Source organism: Ochotona curzoniae, unplaced genomic scaffold (genome assembly GCF_017591425.1).
Source record: "Ochotona curzoniae isolate NIBS_2020 unplaced genomic scaffold, NIBS_Ocur_1.0 contig_523, whole genome shotgun sequence".
Classification (NCBI taxonomy): domain Eukaryota; kingdom Metazoa; phylum Chordata; class Mammalia; order Lagomorpha; family Ochotonidae; genus Ochotona; species Ochotona curzoniae.
In genome coordinates this window covers 11,414,776-11,436,771 of record NW_024466459.1, presented here as the reverse complement: position 1 = coordinate 11,436,771, position 21,996 = coordinate 11,414,776, and the positions used below count along the sequence as shown (strand labels likewise).

Sequence of the window (21,996 nt, the reverse complement as noted above, 5' to 3'; positions counted from 1 at the left end):
GGGAAGAGGCAAAAGGCGAATTCCCTACAGGCTTCAGGGACCACGACTTCAACTGACCTTCGCTGACAGGGCTCCCAGTGTTGTCACTGGTCCCCATACCCCGTCCTCAGGGCCTCCCCCAGCCTCTCCGAGCCAGCTCCGAGAACACGTGGGCACCTGTGTCTGAGCAGGGCCAGGAGGAGGGCCTGCGGACTTGCTCTGCTATTGGGCAATTTCCGCCCGCTGGTCATGCGAGCCCGCTGAGTCAGCCCCGCAGCTGCCACCACATCAGACGTTTTTGGTCCCTCACTCATGACGACCAGGGCTGCCACCCTCCCTGGGCCACACGAGGACATCACCGGGGTCCCTGCCATCTCAGAGGGTGCTGAGCGAATCATTGTGCCACCGTGGCCACGTCTCAGGGTGGGGAGCGCTGGAGCCCCTCCTTGCAGCTGAGGCGTCACCAGCTCCACAGCCCTTCCCCTCAACTGCACCCAAACCCAGACACCGGCAAGGAGGGTGGGTTGTCCGGGTCTGTTTCTTAAGATTGATTTATCTGTGTATCTGACAGAGAGAGTGTTGGGGGGAGAGACAAAACCTCCCTCTGCTGGTTCGCTCCCCAAACAATTTATACCTGCAACAGCCAGGGCTGGCCCAGGACTCCACCCAGGTGTCCCAGGTGGGGGCAGGGCCAAGGACTGGAGCCATCCTCCACTGCCTCCCAGGTGCATTGGCAGGGAGTGGAGCAGAAGTGAAGCAGCCGGGACTCAAACTGGTGCCCACAGAGGATGCCAGCCCACAGGATTAGCTTGATGTGCCACAGCGCTGGCCCCAATAATTGCATTGTTGTGAACGAGGTGGCCAAATATGTGAACAGAACTTTTGCCAAAGAAAAGGCCTGGATGGGCAACAGGCACAGATGAGATACTCAGCAGGTGCCCGCCCAGCTAAGGGGACAGGGCAAGCACACCGCCGCCTGGTCCCTCCTCCGCTCTGGCCATGACCCGTACCCACCCGCCCAGCGACGGCTCGGATTCCCGGGCACCGTGGTCTGAACGTGATGGCGATATCAATTCCCCAGGGGCATTATTTTATCACCCTCAGAGCTTCCAACCACCAGGTCAAGGCCCAACAAAAACAAAAAAAGCAACAAAAACACATGAACCCTTCTCTGGGCTGAGTCGGGGAGATTCGACCTTGCAGGGTGTCTCAGCACGGAGTGCAGGGCCAGCCCGCTGCTTCGGGGGGCCTCTGAGCCCCCACTGGGTCGGCCACCCACAGCATTTCACTTCCAAAGCCCATGACCTTCCTCCTGCTTGTCCTTGGTCTCCGACCTTTTCCACCAAGGACATACTCTCATACTTACACTTTTCTTACCAAACAAAGTTGCAAGCCCTAGAAACTTCTGGAAACCTTGATGCTTGGAAAACAAACTCAGATGTCCCCGGCAGCCCGAGGCCGTGGCATGACAGACCCCTCTCTGTGCAGACATTTTAGGTCCTCAAGCTTGGCTGGCCATGCCCAGGTTCGAGCTGACTGACCACCAGGCGTTCTTCCACCTGCGTTTAAGAGTTGCTCCTCTCCCACACCTAAACCTCATCTCACATCAGCTAGTTCCGATCTCAGCCTCCTGCTGGAAGGCCTGCAAAGGCAGGGGGAGATGCCCCAGGTGCCCCGTGGGACTCAGCGGCCACTCCTGGCCTCGGCCTGGTCCGGCCCTGGCGGCTGCACTCATTTGTGGAGTGAGACAGCAGATGCAAGATCTCTCTCCGCCTTTCACAAAAATAAAATAGATCTTTAAAAACTGGAGATAGACGAAGGGGTCAGGCTCCCCCCCCCCCCCGCTCGCCCCTCCCTAGTCACCCGCTCCCCTTGGGCCCAGTCCCTGGGTCCTGTTTTAGCAGAGGAAATGGGGCGTGGCATCAGCCGAGTGGGACTTGCAGTCCCGTGTAGCCGATAAACCTCTCCTGGAAGGCCAGAACTCCGAGGGCTGCTTTCCGGTGAGACGCAGCATGCGTGGGACCCTGAGCGCCGACACCGACAGGCACAGGCTGGGACCCAGCCTGGGGCTGCCCCTCCGTAGGCCGGAAACTCCCCATTCTCTGCTTTCTCTCTGACCCCAGGGCACCGGTTCCCTCACCTTGCCCTGGAGCACCCTCTGGGCAGACTGCTCTGCCAGCCACAGCGGGCACCCAGCGGCCAGCAGCTTCCCAGGCCTCCAGCTCACACCCCCATCCAGCACGGTGACACCCAACCCTGCTCAGTGAGCAGACACAAGAGCGGAGAGCTAGGGACGGCTTTACTGACTCAGCCCAGAGACCACGAGGTGGGCACTTCAGGAAGGGGACCTGAGGTGGTGGTGGGACGGGGGAAGCGGGCCAGGCAGCTGCAGATCTGGGCGGGGAGCCCTGGCAGGAAACTTCTAGTACTTTCTTCAAGCTGAGGAGGTGCACAGTGAAGGCACGGGGACACCTGGTGGCCAGGACTGGCAGTGCAGGAAGGCATGGACACAGGGGGCACCTGTGGCACTCCCATACCCACCCGGCGGGGGGTCTGGCCGGCTAGTGCACGCCCGTGGTGTTGGTCAGGTAGAAGGGGCGGACGACAGCCTTGAAGCTACTAAAGGACCCCGAGGGGCAGGAGAAGGGGGAGGCCCTCCGGGAGCTGTTGGTGCTGGTTGCACTGGGGAGGGGGGCCTTGGCGTCCTGGAAGTCGGTGACGTCCACTATGAGGCGCCCCCCGCAGATGGTCAGGGCTTTGTTCTCGTAGCCAATGGTGGGGTCGGAGGAGCCGGCCTTGGTGAGGCCCAGGACGGGCAGCTCCTCAGCGGAGCATGAGAAGCCGAAGTCCCAGCATCGCTGGACGCTGGGGAGGTAGGCGAGGGACCAGGGGAGCAGCTTGGCCCGGAAGAGAAAGCTGGGGTGCGGTGGGGTCTGGAAGGACAGCGAGGGGTAGTAAGAGGTGCTGTAGATACGTGGGGGCCTGTGGACAGCAGTGTATCTCAGGGAATAGCCCCTGGTCAGGTAGGGGTCCCTGCGGCCCCACGGGGAGCCGGCCGAGACCGGGGAGCCGGCCGAGACCGAGGCGCTCCAGGTGGCCGAGGTGTACAGCCGTGGCATGTAGGCCTCGTCGGTGAGGTTGAAGCCCTGGTCCCGGGCCAGCAGCCTCAAGGGCACCGTGTGGAACTGCAGCGCCTGCAGCATCTTCCTGCGGAACAGCGCCTCGTGGCTGCTGTACACCGACAGGTTGAAGCGCAGCTCGAACAGCTCCGTGGGCAGCAGCATCGGGAAGCGCACGGCCTCCAACAGGCCTGCCACCTGCTCGGGGGATGAGCCTGCCTCCCGGCTCCAGGCATCCACAGCCTGCAGCAGAGCCAGCTCGCTGGACACAGCCAGCTCGCTTCTGGCCAGCAGCTCCCGCAGCAGGGCGACGGGGACGCTGGGCCAGGCCTCGGCCTGCGTCAGGGCCTCGAAGTTCCAGGCGAGGTACTGCACGCACAGCTCCTCCAGCACAGCGTCCTTCGTGGCCAGCGCGTAGGCGTACAGGTCCAGCGGGGTTCGGAAGGAGGAGTCCTGCGGGAGGAGCTTGGCGAAGAGGCGCCCGCAGAAGTCTTGCAGCTGGTGGGCCTCGTAGGCGGAGGCCAGCTTATGCATGCACTTGACCGACGTCAAGGTCACCTCAATCCTTCGGGAGTACAGGTACCTGAGGGCAGGCACACAGGTGAGGCCTTCCTGGGCCCCCACTGTCCGTCGGGATGTTCCTGCAGCACTGTGGCATCAGCTTTCCCATGTGAGATCTTTTTAAGACAATTCATACGTGTGTGCACGCGCATGCGTGAGGGCAAGTGTGACGGTGTGCGTGAGGAAGCTGCGTGGCGGAGTGCAGGGGTGGGCACAGCTGTGAGGTGGCACTGAGCCACCAGCCCCGCCCCGCCCACTCTGTGCCCAGTGGGCGTGCCCTGGAGTGCTCACCTGAGGAAGTCTTGCACTTGGGGCAAACACTCGGAGTCCACGTTCATGGTAAGGTTGCTGCCCGGCTCCTGCTGCAAGGCCCGGGCCTCGGGATTGGCCGCCAGGATGAGCGTGTGGGCACACACGGCCTGCTCCTCCTCCTCCTGCCCCCTCACCTGGATGAACAGGTCACAGCCCCGCTGGCTGTCGAAGATCTCACCCAGGGCCCAGGAGAGTTCCCCGGAGAGGTCGAGGGTGTGCGCACTGCTGGTCTCTGCAGGGACGAAGGAGGCGAGCGTGAGGGCGGGGACCTCTGCTCCCAGCGGGCGACACGGAGGGGCAGGACACGGCTGGGTGCACCCCAAGCCAGAAACACCCGGTGCTGCGCCCCAGAACAGGTCCCCACTCCCATTCCAAGCAGGCAGAGCCGTGTGTTTGTCCCCACAATCCGCTCCGCCCGCCATATCCAGCACCTCCGAGCCCCACAGCCTGTCCTTTGCAACTCCCTCCTGCCAATCCAGGCAGCAGGAACAACCACAGGGCGTGGGGCTGGGTCACACCGGCAGGGCGGCCTGCGGGTGGGGTTGGGCAGGGAAGGTGCTTGCTGGCTGCCCAGGGGCTGCACCTCACGGGAACAGGGACATGTCCCACAGGCTGAGTTGTGGTTTCAGCTCAGATGTCCTCGGTGGGATCCTGGCCTTATTTCAGATGAGCTCCCCATGTGCGGGTCTCCCCAAGGGCAGGAGGCTGGTACAGGGAAGGGCAGGCAAGCACATGGGCGCGAATGCCCCCAGCTTCCCCGGCCTTTGTCGGAGAATGGGCGCAGGTACTGGGAGGGGCAGGCACAGGGACGGACGCCCCCTTGTTTCTGGGGGTCCCCCGCCCCACTCTGGGCGGGAGGACGGCCACGCACCATTGGTGCAGATCACACTGGCATCTTGCTTGTGTCTGCAGTTGCTCCTCAGCCAGCCCAGGGATCTGCATTCCGCCAGCGAGGACTCCGTGCCCGTGCACACGACCTCGTCCAGCATGATGGGACCTGTTCCTGTTGGCACAGCAAAGCAGACAGGGGCACCAGGGGTTCGAGGCAGGCTCCTGTGGGCACGTGCACGGGACAGGCGGCCCCACCCAGGGCACAGTAATGGGAAGGTCAGAGTAGAACCAGTCAGGGGGCGGTTCCCGGGGTGGGCGCCAGGAATGCTGGGCGCGAGGCCCGTGTCCCACACGGTCCTTAGTGCCGCTTGCCAGCAAGGGCTCCTGCTTCCTTCCGGTGGCTCATCAATACAGATGGCAGAGGAAGCAGGCAATGGCTCAACTGACTTAAAAACATTGTCTTATTTCTTACTTGAGAGCATGTCATTGGCCCAGTGGCAGCAGCACCCAGGACTGGGCCAGGCTGAAGCCAGGTACCAGCCACTCCATCATGGAGTCCCACATTGCAGGGACCGGAACCCAAGTTCTGGGCCCATCCTCACTGTCTCTGAAGCTGGGTGGGAAGTGCAGATGGGATGCAGGGTCCCCAAGGGCCAGCTGGATCCTCTGCACTGTCACATATCTTTGGAATAAACTCTTCAAAACCACAGGACAGTGCAGAAAGCCATGTTGTGCCCTGTGAAGGTGGTTCTGTGTTCCTAAGCACAGTCATGGAGTCAGTCACGCATGGGCTGGGCTGTGGCTCTCCCACAGCCAACAAGGGAGCCCAGGCTCGGCCCTTGGCCCTGTGGTGGATGGATCGGGGCTGTCTGACCAGCTCACCTGCTTCCACCACTGAAACCTTGGCTCTCCCACCCACTCCCCACTCACGATCACTACCTCAGTGGAAACTGCTTTCCCATAACCCCATCCCCGCCCCTGGGGTGCTGGGAAGCTGCTTCAAGATCAATGCCACAGGTTGACACAGAGGCCAGAGGGAAGGGCCCAGGTCCAGGAGACACTCACCAGCAGGGTCCTAGGCCCTGGCAGGGTTGCAGGGCGGGGAGGGAGAGGTTGTTGGGGGAAGGGAACGGGGCTGGGCAGAGAGAAGGCTCAGCAGGCCCCACCTTGCCCGAAGGCAGCTCCGCCCAGCGCCTGGGTGGCATTCTCAAACCCCAGGGCACGGCAGACCACGCTGGCATCAGTCAGGTCCCAGAGGTTGTCGCACACGGTCCCCCACTGGCCTTGGTAGAAGATTTCCACGCGGCCTTTGTTGGCCGAGTCCCCGTTGGCCAGCCGCATGTCCCCATCCTTCTGGCCTGCAGAGAGAGCAAGGGTCAGCTTGATTTTTTTTTTTTACTTGTATTATTATTATCATTTTATGATACATTTCCATAGGCCCTGGGGATTTCCCTTACCCCCTCCCAAGTTTCTCCCTTCCATTGAGTGCCAATATATTATTACTGTAGTATAGTTCTTCATAAAAAGGCATATGTGCATCACTGCGGGCATGGACAATGGCAGAGTCCAGCATCCTATTGTCAAGACACAGTAAACAGTTTCATTGTAAGTCCATCTTTGATCTGGAAGTGGAAATGCATCCTGCATTGTATCTTCACATCTGGATATGACAGTCTCCATCACACAGTTACCACACATCCCCTTAAATGAAAAGCCACAATACAAAATCAACAACAGCAAGAAAAACAGAAATTTACAATGCCATGAAATTAAATAACACGCTACTGGATATGATAGTCTATCACACAGTTACTGTATATCCGCCTTAAAATAAAAACCACAAAACAAAATCAACAAGAGGAAGAAAAGAAGTAATTGAAAACGCCATGACGTTAAATAACGTGCTACTGAATGACTAATGTGTCGCTGAAGAAATGTGAAGGAAAATCAAGAACCTTCTTGCAAATGCTGCTGCTGTGTGATCTGTGAGTCAGTGAAGAATTCAATGAGAAAGTGTTTTGAAGAAATAAAACTAAATTGGGCCTGGCGCAGTGGCACAGTGGTTAAGGTCTTCGCCTTGCACGCCCGGGATCCCATATGGGCACAGGTTCTAATCCTGGCAGCCCCACTTCCCTTCCAGCTCCCTGCCTGTGGCCTGGGAAAGCAGTCAAGGACGGCCCAAAGCTTTGGGACCCTGCACCCGTGTGGGAGACCCGGAAGAGGCTCCTGGCTTCGGACCGGCATAGCATCGGCCGTTGCGCTCACTTGGGGAGTGAATCATCGGACGGAAGATCTTCCTCTCTGTGTATCCGCCTTTCCAATAAAAATAAAATAAATTAAAAAAAAAGAAATAAAACTAAATTAAAAAAATAAAATCCATGAGATATAGTTTCTGCTAATCTTTATTGGTGAGATATGTCTCCTGTAGGCAATAAATAAATGGGTTTTGTTTTTTTTAATCCAGTCTACTAATCTATGATATTTGATTGATGAGTTTAGGCCATTTACATTCAGGGTTAATACAAATAGGTGGTAATTTGATCCTGTCATTTTAGCAATGGGTTGTTAATAGATTTAGTCTTCTGTTGTCATTTTACTGGGATGTTCTTCAAATTTACCTTTGGTTTTGGTGGGTGCTATTCCTCTTCTCTGTCAAGAGAACATCTGTAAGTGCCATTTGTAGGGCAGGTTTGGAAGAGGCAAATTCTTTTAACTTTTCTTTACTGTGGAAGAATTCTATTTCATTTTCAAAGACAAAAAAAAGCTTTGCTAGTATGCTATCCTGAGCCGACAATTTTTGGTTTTTAGAATCTGGAATACGTCGCTCCATTCTCTTCTGGCCTGTAGAGTTTCCTGTGAGAGGTCTCCTGTGAGTTTCCTTGGCATTCCTTTATATGTCAGTTGATTTTTCCATGCGCACATTAAACGATCCATTCCTTCTGTTTGATTGAAGAGAGCTTGGTGATCATGTGTCGAGGTGAAGATCACCTTTGGTCAACCCTGTTGGGAGTTCTGTGTCCCTCCTGGATGTTGTTTCCCAATTCTTTCTCCGGATTAGGGAAATGTTCCCTTATTATTTCATTGAATATGTTTTATAAACCCAGCCTCTCTTTCTGCACCTTCTGGGACTCCCATAATGCTTATATTTGGCCTTGCAATAGTGTCTTTCAATTCTTGAATATTTTTTTTTTTTAGCCTGATTCAGCTCTGCTTCCAGCTTTTTGTTTGTTTCCCCCTGGTGACAGGAAATATTTTCCAGTTCCTAGATTATTCTGCTTCATTCTATTTTGGAGACCCTCCACTGTACTTTTATTTTGCTCCACTGTATTCTTCATTTCTAATGTATCAGCTTTCATTTAATTCATTTCCTGTGTGACATGTTCCTTAAATTCCTTGAACACCTTTATGTGCTTCTCATGGTTGATAAGAAGCTTTATAACAAGTGTTTTGAATTCTGTATCCCCCATTTTCTCGATGTATTCCTCAGTTAACTCTGAGTTTGGCAAAGGTTTTGCTCCTTTGCAGGGGAGTCTTCAGTAATATTCATTGTGCCTCTGTCTCTGCTTTTGCTCTTGGTCATTGTACTTCTGCTTAGCAGATTCTTCTCCTTGGGGCAGGTTTCTAAGCTGTCACCCACAGGTCTACAGCTTGACTGTACTTATTGTGGTTAGTATATGGCTCTTTGTTTGCAGTTATTTGTACCACTCCTTCCAGCTAGTTCAGGTCTGGGTTCTTATGCTAGACTTCCACCAAGGTCTCCATAGTCCCAGCTCCTGGCTTCCCATTCTCCACCTCCTGCGATACCGTGCTGAGGCTGCACCATTGTCTGCACAACCTTTTTCCCACTTCTGGTTCGAGCAGTGCCCAGGATTAGGGAAAAACCAAGTGTCCTATATAACTACATTGTTGGTGGTGCTGATCTTGCCAGAACCTGTTGGCTATTAGGTCTGAGGGCCACACGGACCTGTTTTGACACGCACGATGCCACAGTCAGTACCATTCTCCCTGTGGCACCAGTGCAATGCACTGAGCTCAGTGAGTTTGCTCCCAGCTCAGCACACGTGTCGCTCATTGTTGTCCCTACAGTCTTAAGTTCTTTGCCACGCCGTACAAAATGGTGCCTGATGTGCCACTGCTAGAGTTCTTGATCTGCTGGCCGTCAGGTCTGAGGGCTACCTGGACCTCTCTTGGGTGGAACCTGTAGGATGCCACGTTATTGCAGTTCATTGAGCCAGAAATGAGTTCACTCCCAGCTCAGTGCACCCACAGTCCTGATCTCCCTACACAAAATGGTACCTGATTCACTGGCCTGGACTATGAAATCCACCCTGTTCCTGCACCATCCCTCTGGGACCTGCTGCTCTGTCTCTGCTCCTGGTCAAATCAAACAGACCAGCAGGACAAGCAGTTCTTTGGGTTCACCTCCCATGCTCCCACTGAACTCCCCTTCCCACCTTGTTGCTGGTGGAGTTCTGGCTGTTGGTGCAGTTCAGATCGCCGCTTGCTGAATGCTGCTGGGGTGTGTCACTGCAACGCCATACCGTCGTGTCTGCTGCTTTCCTGTATCTATCAGTGTCCAGGTGCCCGTCTGCTGTTGTTCTGTCCTCTTATTTCCTGGCATGTGCCCTCTCTGCTTCACACTGGCTAGTATTTCTCCATCTGTTTAAACGTGTCCTTATCCTATTCTGCCATCTTGGCTTTCCCAAGGGTCGGCTTGATGCTGCACCTGCCCAGCCACTCTACCCATGTCCTTGTCCGTGACTAGGATGACTTCCATCTTGCCTCCCAACCCCCACTGGCTGACTCGCCCGCCCTTTCCTGGGTGGGACAGGGATGAAGAACCAGATGCCCAGCACTGGAGTGGGAGAGCTCTCCTACCAACTCAGCCCACCAGATGCCCTGACCCTGGGGTTATCTGTGCGAAGAGGTCTCAGGATGCTCTGGGACAGACAAGGCCTGATCATGGTAAGCCTCTGTGTCCAGAGGCTGCTGGCCTTGCAACACTGACACAATTGGCCAGTTCACTTGTGTCTGTCCCCAGTGCCCCGGGTACCTCCGCATCACCCCACACCCTGGATGCATCAGACAGTGGAGCTGGCTGATCCTGGCTTCACGCAGAGGGTGGAGCGGCTCCCATGTCTTGGAGGGACTAAACCTGTTGGACAGGGCTACAGTGTGTGACCTCCAGGGGCCCGGCTCACCTCGTGTCCCTGCGAGCAGCAGCCACGCCCAGAAGAGCCACGGCAGAAACATGGTCTGGCTGGAAGCCCCGACCCTGCAGAAGGATGTGGGACTGAGACCCTGTGCCCACCAGACAGAGGGCCCAGGCCACGAGCGGGTTCCGTGGTCAGAGACAGGTGGCCACAGACAGGAGGTAGGGGACAGGAGGAGGCTGGGCAGCTGGGCTAGAAGGCCTACCCAAGGAGTGGGCACCCTTCTTCCTGCTGTGCAGAGCCAGGAGCGGGCCCTGGACAGCTTTCTGCGTCCACAAGCTCCATGCAGGCGAGCTCCACTCTGCTCTGGGCCTTGGCGGCCTCACATGGGGCACCCGGGAACCCTGACCCCAAGGAGGTTCTGCACCGCCCGATGACCGGAAGGGGTGCCTCCTGCTGCTACTTCCTGGAGCGCTGCGGGAGCCCTGCTTGTCCTCTGGGGGACAGGAAGTCTGGGCAGCCTTTATGTGGTTTCATCTCACCATGCTATGTGCCATGGTACCGCTGGGTACAGGTGTTCTCTGCGGTGGGCATGGGCTGAGGGCTTGATGCCAACCCCTCCTGCTCCCTCTCTGAACAACCTGCCCAACCACACACAGAGCCCCATGGTCCCTGCACTAAGCCAGAGATGTCAGGAGGCCTGGGTGCCAAGGGAGAGGTTGGGGCCTTACCTGCTGGGGCTGGCTCCTGTGGCTAACGTGCAGACTGCAGCCTCCCCAGTACAGTGAGTTCAGGCGGTTCTAGGAAATGCTCTGGGGAACTGTGTTTACTTTCGATTCCCACAAACCACCTGACAGCAGTCTCCTCCGGGATTGGCTGTGATGGCTCTGGGGGGCCCCTCTCCCTCCCTGCTCTGGCTCAGGGAGTGAGGGTGGAATGGCCCAAATTTGGACTGCCCAGTGAGGGGCAGGGCAACCCCAGCTGCATTCTAGTACAAACATGCTTCCTGGCTGGCCCAATGCCCAGGGTGGGGTGGGGGTGGAAGGCTGGGATGGCAAAGTGTTGAGATCTGGAGCAGATAGGCTGTCCTGTTCCCAGCTTGACACCTAACGGCCTTAAGACATGGCCCTAACGTAAGGGCTGTATGTGTGTGTGTGTCAGTGCCGTGGCCGTAACGGAAGGGCCTGGGCCCATGGACCTGACCTAACCCCTTCTGTGTGTGCCAGCGAGGAGCTGGTGTGGCACAGACATGCCTGAGCCTGGTCCTGTGGTGACCCTCCCGTGGGCACCCCCGGGGCGGCTCCTGCCGCATGTCAGTCACACTTTGCTCCCATTTGCTTCGGCCTTCTATTTCCACACTGAACAGCAAGCCTATGGTGGCAGCTGGGGAGGACCCCGAGGAGCTGTGTGAGCCTGCCCCTTGCCCCACTCCTCCTCTGGCCTCTTTGGCCTGTGGGGAGAGCTGGGCAGCAATCCTTCCTTTGTGCCCAGGTCACCTCTTGGCAGCTCTTCATGGGGCCTCAGCCAATGGCAGCTGGGCCAGGTGGGCAGGGTGGGGGACTGTCACTCTCAGGTGTGTCCCCCCTATCTAGGAGGAGTGGGGAAAACACTCCAGGGAGGCAGGGTCCCCTTGGGCACTTCACTGTCTGCTCGGGAAGGGGTGACATTGAAGAGCCCTGCTCTACAGCATCTGCCTTCCTGCCTGGTGACCGGGCCTCTAGCACCCATGTAAGCCCACTTAAGAGGCCTCCACAGAAGGGGGGCAACCCAGCCCTGCCCTCAGGGACACTTGTTAGAGCCCAGTGGGCAGTGAGGGAGCCAGCCTGTGTGAGCAGCTGCTTCTGCCTCCCCGCTGCCCCCTGCCCTGGGGCTTCGGTGGAAGAGGCGTGTCGGAGGCCAGACGCCACTGCAGGGTGAGGCAGCTGCCATGAGGGTGCCAACGCTTCTGCCCAGCCCGGCCAGAGCCCCATCCCCTGCCTGCACTGAGGGAGATGGCGGGCCGGCACAGGGAGGGAGGAGGTGGTTGGCATGAGGAGGGAGGTGGTGGGCTGGCATGAGGAGGGAGGTGGTGGGCTGGCACGGAGAGGGAGGTGGTGGGCTAGCATGGGGCTGCTGCCTGAGCTAAGAACTTTTGGGGGAGAGGCTTCTGAGGCCAATGGTGGGAGGAGGAGGGCATGAAAGCCATCTCAGGACATGGCCGCGGGGCCCTCCTGGATCAAGCAGAATCCAGCTGTCCAACAGCCTCAAGAGGTTCACTCCGCAGGCTGCTTGGCACAGCGGTGCTGTGCATCCATCGGCCACAAGGGCCATCTCTGTCGGGCACAAGCTGTGCTCACAGCGGCCAGGCCTGGCCTTCAGGGGAGATGTCTCCCTCTCCAGGCATTGGGGGCAGGCTGGGGGTCCAAGGCCAGAGGGGAGGGGAAAGGGCAGGGGGCTGGCAGGAAAGGAGGAGGGGTGGCCGGCTGCAGACGCCGCAGGAGGAAGCCAGACAGCAGCAGTGGGTCGTCCGTGTTTATAGATTCCAGCGAGCCCGGCCGCTCCAGCCACCTGGGCACCCAGGGCCTGGTGCCCCTCAGATGAATTCTATGCCTTCATACTTGACGCTGCCGATCTTGGTCTCGGGCAGCAAGAGGCGCCCGTCCAGCGTGAAGGCCATGATGTAGGTGGCCACTCTGCCGCTGTCCTCCTCGGACTTGAGCGCCACGATGATCTGGTCGTCAGTGTTGGGGATGAACTTGAAGGACGAGAAGCCGTGTGTGGGGATCATGTCCCCCACGCGACTCACGGCCACGTCGCTGAAGTCGGGGGCGGCGCTGAGCAGCAGGTTGGTGCCCTTGCGTTCGTCGGCCTTCTCGCTGTAGCGCTCCTGGCTGGCCCGGCGCGGCAGGAAGAGCCAGCGGCGCAGCGTGTCACTCCAGCAGGCCGACTCGTGGAGGAGGTAGCCTGGGGACACACAGGGCGCTGGGCTGCCAGGGGCCACCCTGCTCACTGGCGGGGTGCCTGGGGCCTTCACCCCCAGCACCTGCACCCTGGCCACCCTGCTCACTGGCGGGGTGCCTGGGGCCCTCACCCCCAGCACCTGCATCCTGGCCACCCTGCTCACTGGCGGGGTGCCTGGGGCCCTCACCCCCAGCACCTGCATCCTGGCCACCTTGTGGCGCTGCAGGAGCCACCAAGACACGTGTGTACCCTGGCTTCCTGTCCACAGAGGGACAGAGACCAAGGAGCCCAGGCTGCATGTGCAGGGGAACGGCGCCTCTGAAGCCAGAAGGATGGACTTCGGGCCACTTGTGGCCAGGCTGGGAGCTGAGCAGGTCTCCAAATGTTGCCCACAAGGACACTGGGAGGAGTAAGAAGCAGCCAGGAACGTGCACCCTCATCCCCCAGGACCTGGCTGAGGAAGGCTGGAAGAGTGGCCATGTGGTCAGGGCGCATGACGGGAGCACAGGACCCATTGGCCTACAGGTAGTGTTCAGCAGAAAGGAAGGGGCAGCACCGTGTCTTGGAGGCAGGCAAAGGGCATGGCCACGGGAACCAGGCACCTGCACTCACTCCCCCACCTGCACTCACACCCCCGCCCTGGGCCTCACCAGGCACCTGCCTGACCCACACCCCCGCCCTGGGCCTCACCAGGCACCTGCCTGACCCACACCCCCGCCTTGGGCCTCACCAGGCACCTGCCTGACCTGCTCCCTTCCACACCCCAGGCCTCACCTGGTGGTCGGATCCCGGCCGCGGCTCTGAGAGCGCTGTAGCTGGCTGCCCAGTTCTCGTGCTCCACACTGCCCTTGGGGCCCACAACCTTCACCCACTCGGGGTTCTCGTTCAGCACCTCCCCAGTGGTTGTGGTCCACTCCTTGCCCAGCCCACCCACGTAAAGGTGTTCGTCCTTCACAGCCAGCCACTCAGCCTTGAAGCCTGGGGCAATGAGAAGAGGGGCACCTGAGACCCCCGGCACGCCCTCAGGCCTGCCCATCATCCTGCCGGGGGGACGGGGGTGGGAGGCTGCCAGCAGGGCCTCTCCTCTTTCCACTCTCCAGGGAGGGGTGGGTCCGCCTGGGGAACAGGCCAGGGGTTCCCTGTGGGACCGTGCTAGCTGACCCCCTGGACCCCCACGCCTCCTGAGGCCAGCATGCAGAGTGCCTGTCCCAGAGGGGGTCCTAGAGTGTGCGCCCCTTCCCCATATGACTTTAGGAACTGTGTCCACTGTCTCCCGGGGTCTTCACAGAAGCCACTGGCTGGCCAGCAGACCCCTGGGAGCCCAGACCTAGGACTGCCCCACACCCTTCTGTCCGGGCTCCCACTGAGAGGCGGCCCTGCTTGCTACGCTCTGGTAACCACAGGAGGCTGAGCGAGGACTCTCCACTTATGGGTCACTGTGACCGACAGAACATTCTAGAAGGAACATATTCTCCAGCAGGCCCATGGTTAACGGCTCCTGCTTCTAGAAGCTGCCTAGTGGGAAGAGGCGGTCGGGGCTGCTGCTAGCAGTGCTGGCTGGAGCTGTGGGGCCAGCCCGGCTGGCGGTTACCTTTCTCCACGGTGCCATCACCGTCCGCCAAGATCACCCAAGGCACAGCCTTGGTCCCATTGATGTGGTAGATGACCCCGGTACGGTCGTCCACGGAGTAGAGCTTCCCGTTGAAGACAACCAGCTCCGAGAGCTCCATGCCCCGGCCCCGCTCTGCCAGGTGAGACACCAGCACCCCGTGCTCTTTGTCCCACTCCACGGCAACCTTGTCCCCGCTGTCCGACAAGGTCAGGTACCCCTTCCTCAGGTAACTGAACCACGTGTTCTCCTCCTGGGCCCTCGACTCTGTGTCCAGGTCGGCAATGACCGCAATGCGGTACCGAGTCCCGTCCGGCGTCCTCTGCGGGGCCGACAAGGGGTAGGTGTCATTGTAACGGGACACGGGGGCCTGGTCGAGCCTCCAGTTGTGCGCGTTGCTGGCGGGGGGCCTGCCTGGGCTGGGCCGGTGGGAGTAGAGCAGCCAGAGGATGGCAGCAACCAGGACAGATGGCAGAATCACCCTCCAGCGTGGGCGGAAGCGGGGGTCTGCAGCCTTGGTCATGGACAACAGCACAGGAAGGCCCCCCACGCTGATCCGCAGGGAGTGCATAGAGTCATTCCATGGCAGGGGCTCCGCGGGCTGGACGGGCATCAGCGTGCTCAGGCCACGGGACCTGCATGGCGGGAGACGCAGGGCGGTCAGCGGGCCACGGGAGACGGCAGGCTGGTCAGCGGGCTGGGGCCACTCGCGGGCCGTGGGCTTGGCCAGCAGCAGGGAGGCTCCAGGACAACTGCATCCACGGTTCAATTAGGCCCTGCTCTAGCCTCGTCTGCTTCCTCTGAGTCAGCATGGCGGGAAGGTTTTTCAACATGAAACCCCTCAACTGGCCGGTCCCAGGCAGCAGGACAGCCACCCGAATGGGAGGGAACAGCTCTGTGGGAACTGGCACTTTCTCCCTCCAAATGGGGGGTGGGGACAGGGTCAGTGTCCCCCCACCAGGAGGCCCTCTGCCTGGCCTGCTTGACCACCTCCCAGCCCTCAGCATTGGTGAGGACCTCACAGCTGGCTCCCCTCTGCCTACCTCAGAGGGTCTGGCTCCTAGCACAGTGCCCGGCCTCAGGGAAGGGCCCTTTGCTTCCTGAGGGCCAGACCCTGCAACATTTCAACACCAGAGAGACAGGCTGGTGGAGTACATGGGCAGCCTGTCCCTTACAGGGAGCAGGGTCAGAGTGGCTCCCTGGGCTCACCCTGGCCACTTCCCGGGCTCCAGGGTCAGTGCTGGTGGCTGCCAGGAGCCATAGCTCCTTGCTCTGTCCCAGCCATAGTGCTATGGGCACGGAGTATGACAGCTCGGGTGGCTGCTGAGGCACTGGATGGAGCCAGATGACCCTGGGACATGGCCAAGTGCCACCCGGGGTCAGTGGGAAGGCTCTTCCCAAGCTGGCTGGCAGAGGTATCTAGCAGGAGGCAATGTGGTCACACTGCAGGGCCTCCAGCCTGGGCAAGGGAGCTGGGCCTGGCTTGCAGTGGCCAGAGGTGCCCCTCTTCACATAGACCTCTGGTCCACAGGGAGGGCAGATACAGGACCCTGAGACCCCATGGACGCAGGCCTCCCTCCTCCTCTTTCTAGACAGACTCTTGTGGGGGCAGAATGCAGATCACATTGTCGGGGCCCTCAGAGGAGATTCCAGGTCTCTGCGGGCTGCTGCCACCTGGCCAGGCAGTGGCACAGGGCTTGTCACTGAGCCCTCCCCGCACACAACTCCACAGGACGCCAGGCTCTGCTCTGCCAGGCCCTCTCAGACCCAAGGCTTGGAAGCCCCGGACAGGCCCACGGAACACCAGCCCTCGGCAGCAACACTGCCACCCAAACCTGCCAGCCCTCAGGTATGTGGGATGGAGCTGTGCTGCCGGCTGCGGCAGATGCTCAGGGGACGGACCTGAGCTTCTGGGGGAGGTCCTTCCACATGGGGGAGACCTTCGTACAGTCTCCCTAGGCACCTGCCTACAGGCCTGCGCTTGCTGTGGGCTGGTGGAAACCCCCGGGGTACACAGGTACAGGATGTTACCTCCCGTCCCTGCAGGCCCCTGCCCACGACCACCTCACACCTCCCTCCACATGCTGGCAGGGTGGGGTCTCCAACCTGTGGCCACGTGGCCAGCCCTGGGGCTGTGACAGGAGACTCACCAAGTGCCTGGCCTGCCCTCCTGCGGACTGAGTCCCTCGGGGTCCTTGTTCTGCACACCCAGACCTATGCACGGGGCTCCCGACCTAGACAGCCACCCTCCACAGCCATCCTGGGTCCCCTGTCGCCAGGGCCACAGCCTCTGCAGATGTGACCAATGGCCTGGGGTGGGGAAGCATCCAGGTGGGCTCCCAGCATATGAAGGACAGAACCACGGAGCGGACAGCTGTGGGATACCCAGAGGCCCCAAAGGTTACAGAGGTGAACCCTCCCCTGGCTTGTTGAGAGCGGGTGCAGCCCTGAGCCCCAGGACCCAGCCCCAGGAACCGGACACTAGGTTCAGGAGGTGCGGTTCCAAGCCACAGGGTACATGGGCATTCGTCACAGCAAGCGCCAGCACATACACCCTCCTGACGTGGCGCTCACTGGGCCACCTTTGTCCCTGGTCCGCCCTCAGCCAGCCAGGACACACCCCACTGCCTGCTCCAAGTCTCCCTTCCCTAGCCTGCATGGGCTCCTGCAGGGAGGGCCCCTGAGGGACGATGGGGATTCAGAACCCACCGACACAGGATTCCACCTGCCTCCCAGAAAATTCCCTTCTGGTCTCCACTGGCATCTCAGGAAATTACTTTTGCAGCAAGTAACATGAATTCGCTTGAGGCTGCTCCACCCCTAAAACTGACAGAACCTGATGTTCCCATAAAAAAAAATGGAGTCACCAGCCTGGTACTGTGGCACAGCAGTCAGAACTACAGCCTGCAGCGTGCCCAATCCCACATGGCCGTGCTTCTTGCAGCCCCATCTGCCTCACTTCCGATCCAGCTCCCTGCTAGTGTCCTGGGAAAGCAGAGGGCGATGGTCCGGGTGCCTGGGCCCCTGCACCCATGCGGCAGACTGGGAGATGCTCCCGGCTTCAGACGGAGCAAACAAGCAGAGGGGAGATTCCACTTGCTGTCTCTCCTCTCTCTAAATCTTTCAGGTAAGTAACTGCTCCTTCTTTAAAACGGGGTTGGGGTGACGGCAGGGTTGTGAACAGCAGACAGGAGCCAGTGCAGGTGGGCAGGGATGAAGTGGCAAGGCAGGAAGGGCTGACTGAGGCCTCCCCCCTCCCGCCCCTGCACCCAGGCAATCAACCACTGGCTGCACTGGGATTGAAGTCCATTGGCCACACAGCCTGCATTCTGGCCCAGGGACAAGCCTGGCTGGCAGCGCTGACATGCCTGGGAGCGGCTCCTGGCCCTCAGCTGCCCGTTGCCAGCCCTCCCTGGCCAGTCCCCATCGTCCGGGGGCAAGATCCTAGGAAGGGTGACCATGGTGAGCAGGAGACACATGGGGGAGACTCTGCAGCCTGCCACCCCTTCCCACTCACATGGGCATGGGACAGGCTCACGGCTGTGCTGTTCCTGGTCCTTTTACGGACCCGATGACAATGGCAACTCTGAGCATTCCAGGGGAACCTTTCCCGAGGCCCGCAGCAGCGCAGCTGGGAAGCACACACCGGCAGGGCCACTGTGGAAGGCAGAAGCAGCAGCGCCCCAGGCCAGGGGCCAGGCCTAGACCCAGGCCACTTACCTGTGGGGCGTATCCCAGCCTGCCACAGGGCTCCCACAACTGGGGGGAGGCTCCTCACACAGCCACCACAGCCTCCTTCTCCACTTCCTTCAGCAGTGAAAATGTGGCAGGTGGCAGAATCAACAGGCTCTGAGAGGCTCCTCCCTCCCAGGATCCGGCAGAGCAGGAAGCCACAGCGACCTGGGGAGGTGTGCTCCTCACTGCCAGCTCCAAGCCCTGGGCGTGCCCTTCCCCTGCCCCAGCCACCATCCAGTCCCCACACACTCCCCCCAGGGTACCCACTCTGCTTCCTCCCCAAGGGCAGGGCAAAACCCACTGCTCCTGCAGACTGCCCCACGCAGCAGGGACGGGCCACGGACGGCACCCAAGGAGAGGGGCTAGGGGAGGGCATGCCCCACAGGCCGGCTCACACTAAGCCCTCACTGGATCTCACACTCAACATGAGAAGGCCACACTGGATCTGGGAGCCACGGGGCGTGAGGGGGCGTGAGGGGGCGTGAGGGGGCGCACCAGAGGCCAGGAAGGAGCGGGAGGCACTTGTTTTAGGGAGCCCTGAGGCAGTTCCTGCTCCCAGACACCTCGGCCCCACCCTCCTTAGCAGCTCCGCACAACTCAGCACGCAGTGCCGCCACCGCGGAACCGGACACCGTTCCCGTTCTCACCCCACGGAAGAGGGAACACGTGCCTGCAGATGTGGCGCCCTCCACACCACGCTGCTGGCTTGCGGGACACCCTCAGATCCGGGTCTCATGGGAGAGCCTGCCCCAGAGGCACCTGCGTCCTTGGCCCTGTGTACCCTCTGGGCCCTCGGTGCCCTGCGCTGCTCTCCTCCACGTGGAGCCACCTGTGACCACACGGGGCTCAGCAGAGATGCAGGACCGGCCACCCAGCCCCCTCGCCAGTGACGGAACACGTACTCAGGACAGAGGGTTAGGACGGGGACACCGTGTCACCCCAGGGGGCGGCCAGCGCCAGGACGCCAGGCAGCCTGCGCTCAGGCTCACAACGGGGCCGTGCCACGTGACTCGGGCCACCCAGGCCACACAGGGCGGGATTCCCAAGCAACCCTCCCGCTCAAGTGACTCCCCAAACGTCACCACACCGTGCGCCCCAAAAATGCCTGGAAATGAAGGAATGTGACAATCCGTCTACCCCACTGGTCGGGGCTCACTGTCACCTGCTCCAACCCTCTTCAGCTGGCATTCCTTTGGCACTGGGCTCCCGCGCCAGGTGGTACCACAAGGCCGTTTCAACCCCAGAAGCCTCTGGTCTCTCCTTGCCCACCTGTGCCTCCCACCCTCACACGCGTGGCCCCGGCTTCAGCTCCGTGCACACACAGGCCGCCCAGGAGGGATGACGCTGGGAGAAAGCCGAGCTGGCTTCTCCACCTCGCAGGTTACTCCCTGCCCGTGGCCCCGCTTCCCAGCAGGGAAGCCCACCGTGCCAGTTCCGCTGCTGGCCTCGGCTCAGAGCTCTCTGGGACCCACGGCCCAGGGAGCCCCGAGGGCAGTGGGGCCAGCGCTGCGTCCCCAGTGCCAACCCAGCGAAGAGGGTGGCTGACTCCCTGCCCAGGCTGCAGCTGCTCCAGGACTGGGGCACCAGCCTTGCCCTGACCACACTCCATGCCCATGCCGCTGCTCGGGGAGCGCTGGGACCCCAAGGCCCAGGACCCCTCGGGAGTCCCCAGCCCTGCACGGAAGGGGGCTGATGCGCCAGGGCAAGGAGCGCCAGCGTCGTGGCTCAGCTGGGTAAGTCACTAACCTGGGGGACACCAGCATACCATATGAGCACAGGCTTGAGTCCTTGCTGCCCCACTTCTGATGCAGCTCCCAGCTAACGGCCTGGGTAAGCATCAGACGATGGCCCAAGTGGCCCCTGCACCACGCGGGATGTGGGTGGGGGTTCTGGGCTCCGCACGTGGCTGCCCCCAATGCTGCTGCTGTGGCCCCTGGCCTAGCTGACCCGGTGCACCGTAAAGGGGCACTCCCAAGGCCTGACAGCTTAAACGAAATCCCCAAGCTGCCGGGGCGAGGCATGAGGGAGGGGATGGAGGCCTCAGAGGAGGGGCATGGCTTGCCCACCGCCTGAGAGCAGCGTTTGCTTCCGTGCCCATGTTCACAGGGTGGCACAATGCACAGGGCAGGAACTCTGCCCCCAGACCATGCAGCGGCCTCACCCTGAAGACACAGGGCTGCAGCAGGCAGGACACCTGGCGCGTGCAGGCCGCGTGTGCGTGGGGGTGAGGGAGGCAGTGTGGCCTCAGCCAGCAGCTCGGGCACCCACGTGGGCTCTCTGAGGCCGCCAGGGCAGCGCCCAGCAGGGGGCTAGCCAGGCCCTGGTGGGAAGGGCCCAGGCTGCAGGGCTGAGGGGCTGTCAGCGTGAAGGTGCCCTCCGAGGAGGGCGGGCAGACAGGTGTGCCTGCTGCAGAGGGGACGTACTGCCATGCACAGGTCAGGGGAGGGCCAGGGGCACTCAGCCGGGGGGCTGACCCCCGGGGCTGGGGGAGAGCGGGAGAAGGAGTGTCGCTAAGAAAACGGAAGTGTTCCTTGCCGGTCAGAGGGGAGTGGCATCCCTGCCGGTCAGAAGGGGCGTCCCTGCCGGTCAGAGGGGAGTGGCATGCCTGCTGATCAGAGGGGAGTGGCATGCCTGCTGATCAGAGGGGAGTCCCTGCCGGTCAGAGGGGCGTCCCTGCCGGTCAGAGGGGAGTCCCTGCCGGTCAGAGGGGAGTCCCTGCCGGTCAGAGGGGAGTGGCATGCCTGCTGATCAGAGGGGAGTGGCATGCCTGCTGATCAGAGGGGAGTCCCTGCCGGTCAGAGGGGCGTCCCTGCCGGTCAGAAGGGGCGTCCCTGCCGGTCAGAGGGGCGTCCCTGCCGGTCAGAAGGGGCGTCCCTGCCGGTCAGAGGGGCGTCCCTGCCGGTCAGAGGGGAGTCCCTGCCAGTCAGAAGGGGCGTCCCTGCCGGTCACAAGCGGGGCGCCCACGCTCCTCACAGCGGGGTGGCCCGTGTTTTGGGGTGGCGGGCGGCCGTCCAGCACTGGCCAGGGGACGGAGGACTCCCGGGTGCCCGGAGCGCTGTGTGCCTGCGCGGGGCAGGGGGCAGAGCTGACCAACCCGGTGGGAGAGGAGGCTCCCCGGGGGCCGAGGCGCGCGGGAGGAGCCGAGGGCACAGGGCCAGCAGGCCCAGCAGGGCGCGCCGTCACTCACCCGGGGCGCGCCAGGCTCCGGTGCCCGGGCGGCGGGCTGGCTGTGTGGAGGGCCGGGCCGAGCGGGTAGCCGACTTCCGCCCGGCCGCCGGCGGACGCTCCCGGCAGGCTCCGCCCTGCGCCTGCGCGCTGGGGCCGGCGGCGGGGGCTGCTGGGAGTTGTAGTTTGCGGTCGTTGCTGGGAGGAGGTGATGGTGGCGGGTTGCTTCCTCTCGTGCGTGGACCCTCGTTTTCTGTCTCGTGGCTCTTCGGGCCGGCCGCGTCCTGGAAGGCGGCGGTGTTTGCCTGCCGCTCCCTAGTCGGGGTCCCCGCTGCCTTCTCTCCCTCCAGTGCGGGAGCCATCCCGGAGAGGGCCACTGAAGGGGGAACGTCGTGGAGGCCGTGCAGCGTTCCACGCGAGCTTCTGGCGGTGCTTGTAGGGGGGCGCCTCCGTTAAGTCGCAGAGGCCCCAAGGTAGGGGCTAGGGCTTCAGACTGTGGCCCTGGCGCCGAGTGGGAAGCACCGTCCTCCTTGCCCTGTTGCACGTGTCCTGCCCGGAGAACGCTCCATGCTGGGTCTGGGAAATATTTTAT

The 21,996-nt window shown here is 61.1% G+C and overlaps 2 protein-coding genes across 3 annotated transcripts; both read right to left on the bottom strand.

Moving 5' to 3' along the window:
• Positions 1-2,260: 2,260 nt before the first annotated feature.
• On the bottom strand, positions 2,261-10,788 carry LOC121162651 (galectin 3 binding protein). The gene is made up of 6 exons (XM_040989832.1): positions 10,687-10,788; positions 10,004-10,077; positions 5,969-6,160; positions 4,843-4,974; positions 3,951-4,203; positions 2,261-3,681 (listed from the first exon to the last, which is right to left on the bottom strand). The coding sequence occupies exons 2-6, from the start codon at positions 10,053-10,055 to the stop codon at positions 2,541-2,543; spliced, it is 1,770 nt and encodes a 589-aa protein (XP_040845766.1). The 5' UTR covers positions 10,056-10,077; positions 10,687-10,788; the 3' UTR covers positions 2,261-2,540.
• Positions 10,789-12,207: 1,419 nt separating this feature from the next.
• CANT1 (calcium activated nucleotidase 1) lies at positions 12,208-21,505 on the bottom strand. 2 transcript variants are annotated; one of them, XM_040989830.1, is made up of 4 exons: positions 21,427-21,505; positions 14,487-15,139; positions 13,670-13,978; positions 12,208-12,898 (listed from the first exon to the last, which is right to left on the bottom strand). In XM_040989830.1, exons 2-4 carry the CDS (start codon positions 15,115-15,117, stop codon positions 12,528-12,530), a joined length of 1,311 nt encoding a protein of 436 aa, XP_040845764.1. In that variant the 5' UTR covers positions 15,118-15,139; positions 21,427-21,505; the 3' UTR covers positions 12,208-12,527. The 2 variants fall into 2 exon arrangements, with proteins under 2 accessions (XP_040845764.1, XP_040845765.1); XM_040989831.1 differs by lacking the exon at positions 21,427-21,505 and adding an exon at positions 18,225-18,822 and having other exon boundaries at positions 13,670-13,873.
• Positions 21,506-21,996: the final 491 nt, after the last annotated feature.

Coding starts and splice junctions, on each gene's coding strand:
- LOC121162651 (XM_040989832.1), bottom strand. CDS start 10,055: ATGTTTCTGCCGTGGCTCTTCTGGGCGTGGCTGCTGCTCGCAGGGACA. Junction 4,975..5,968: donor CGGAGCTGCCTTCGGGCAAG/GTGGGGCCTGCT, acceptor CTGTGCCAACAG/GAACAGGTCCCATCATGCTG. Junction 4,204..4,842: donor CAGTGTGATCTGCACCAATG/GTGCGTGGCCGT, acceptor TCGTCCCTGCAG/AGACCAGCAGTGCGCACACC.
- CANT1 (XM_040989830.1), bottom strand. CDS start 15,117: ATGCCCGTCCAGCCCGCGGAGCCCCTGCCATGGAATGACTCTATGCAC. Junction 13,979..14,486: donor TGATGGCACCGTGGAGAAAG/GTAACCGCCAGC, acceptor GAGTGGAAAGAG/GAGAGGCCCTGCTGGCAGCC. Junction 12,899..13,669: donor GGCCGGGATCCGACCACCAG/GTGAGGCCTGGG, acceptor GTGTGTCCCCAG/GCTACCTCCTCCACGAGTCG.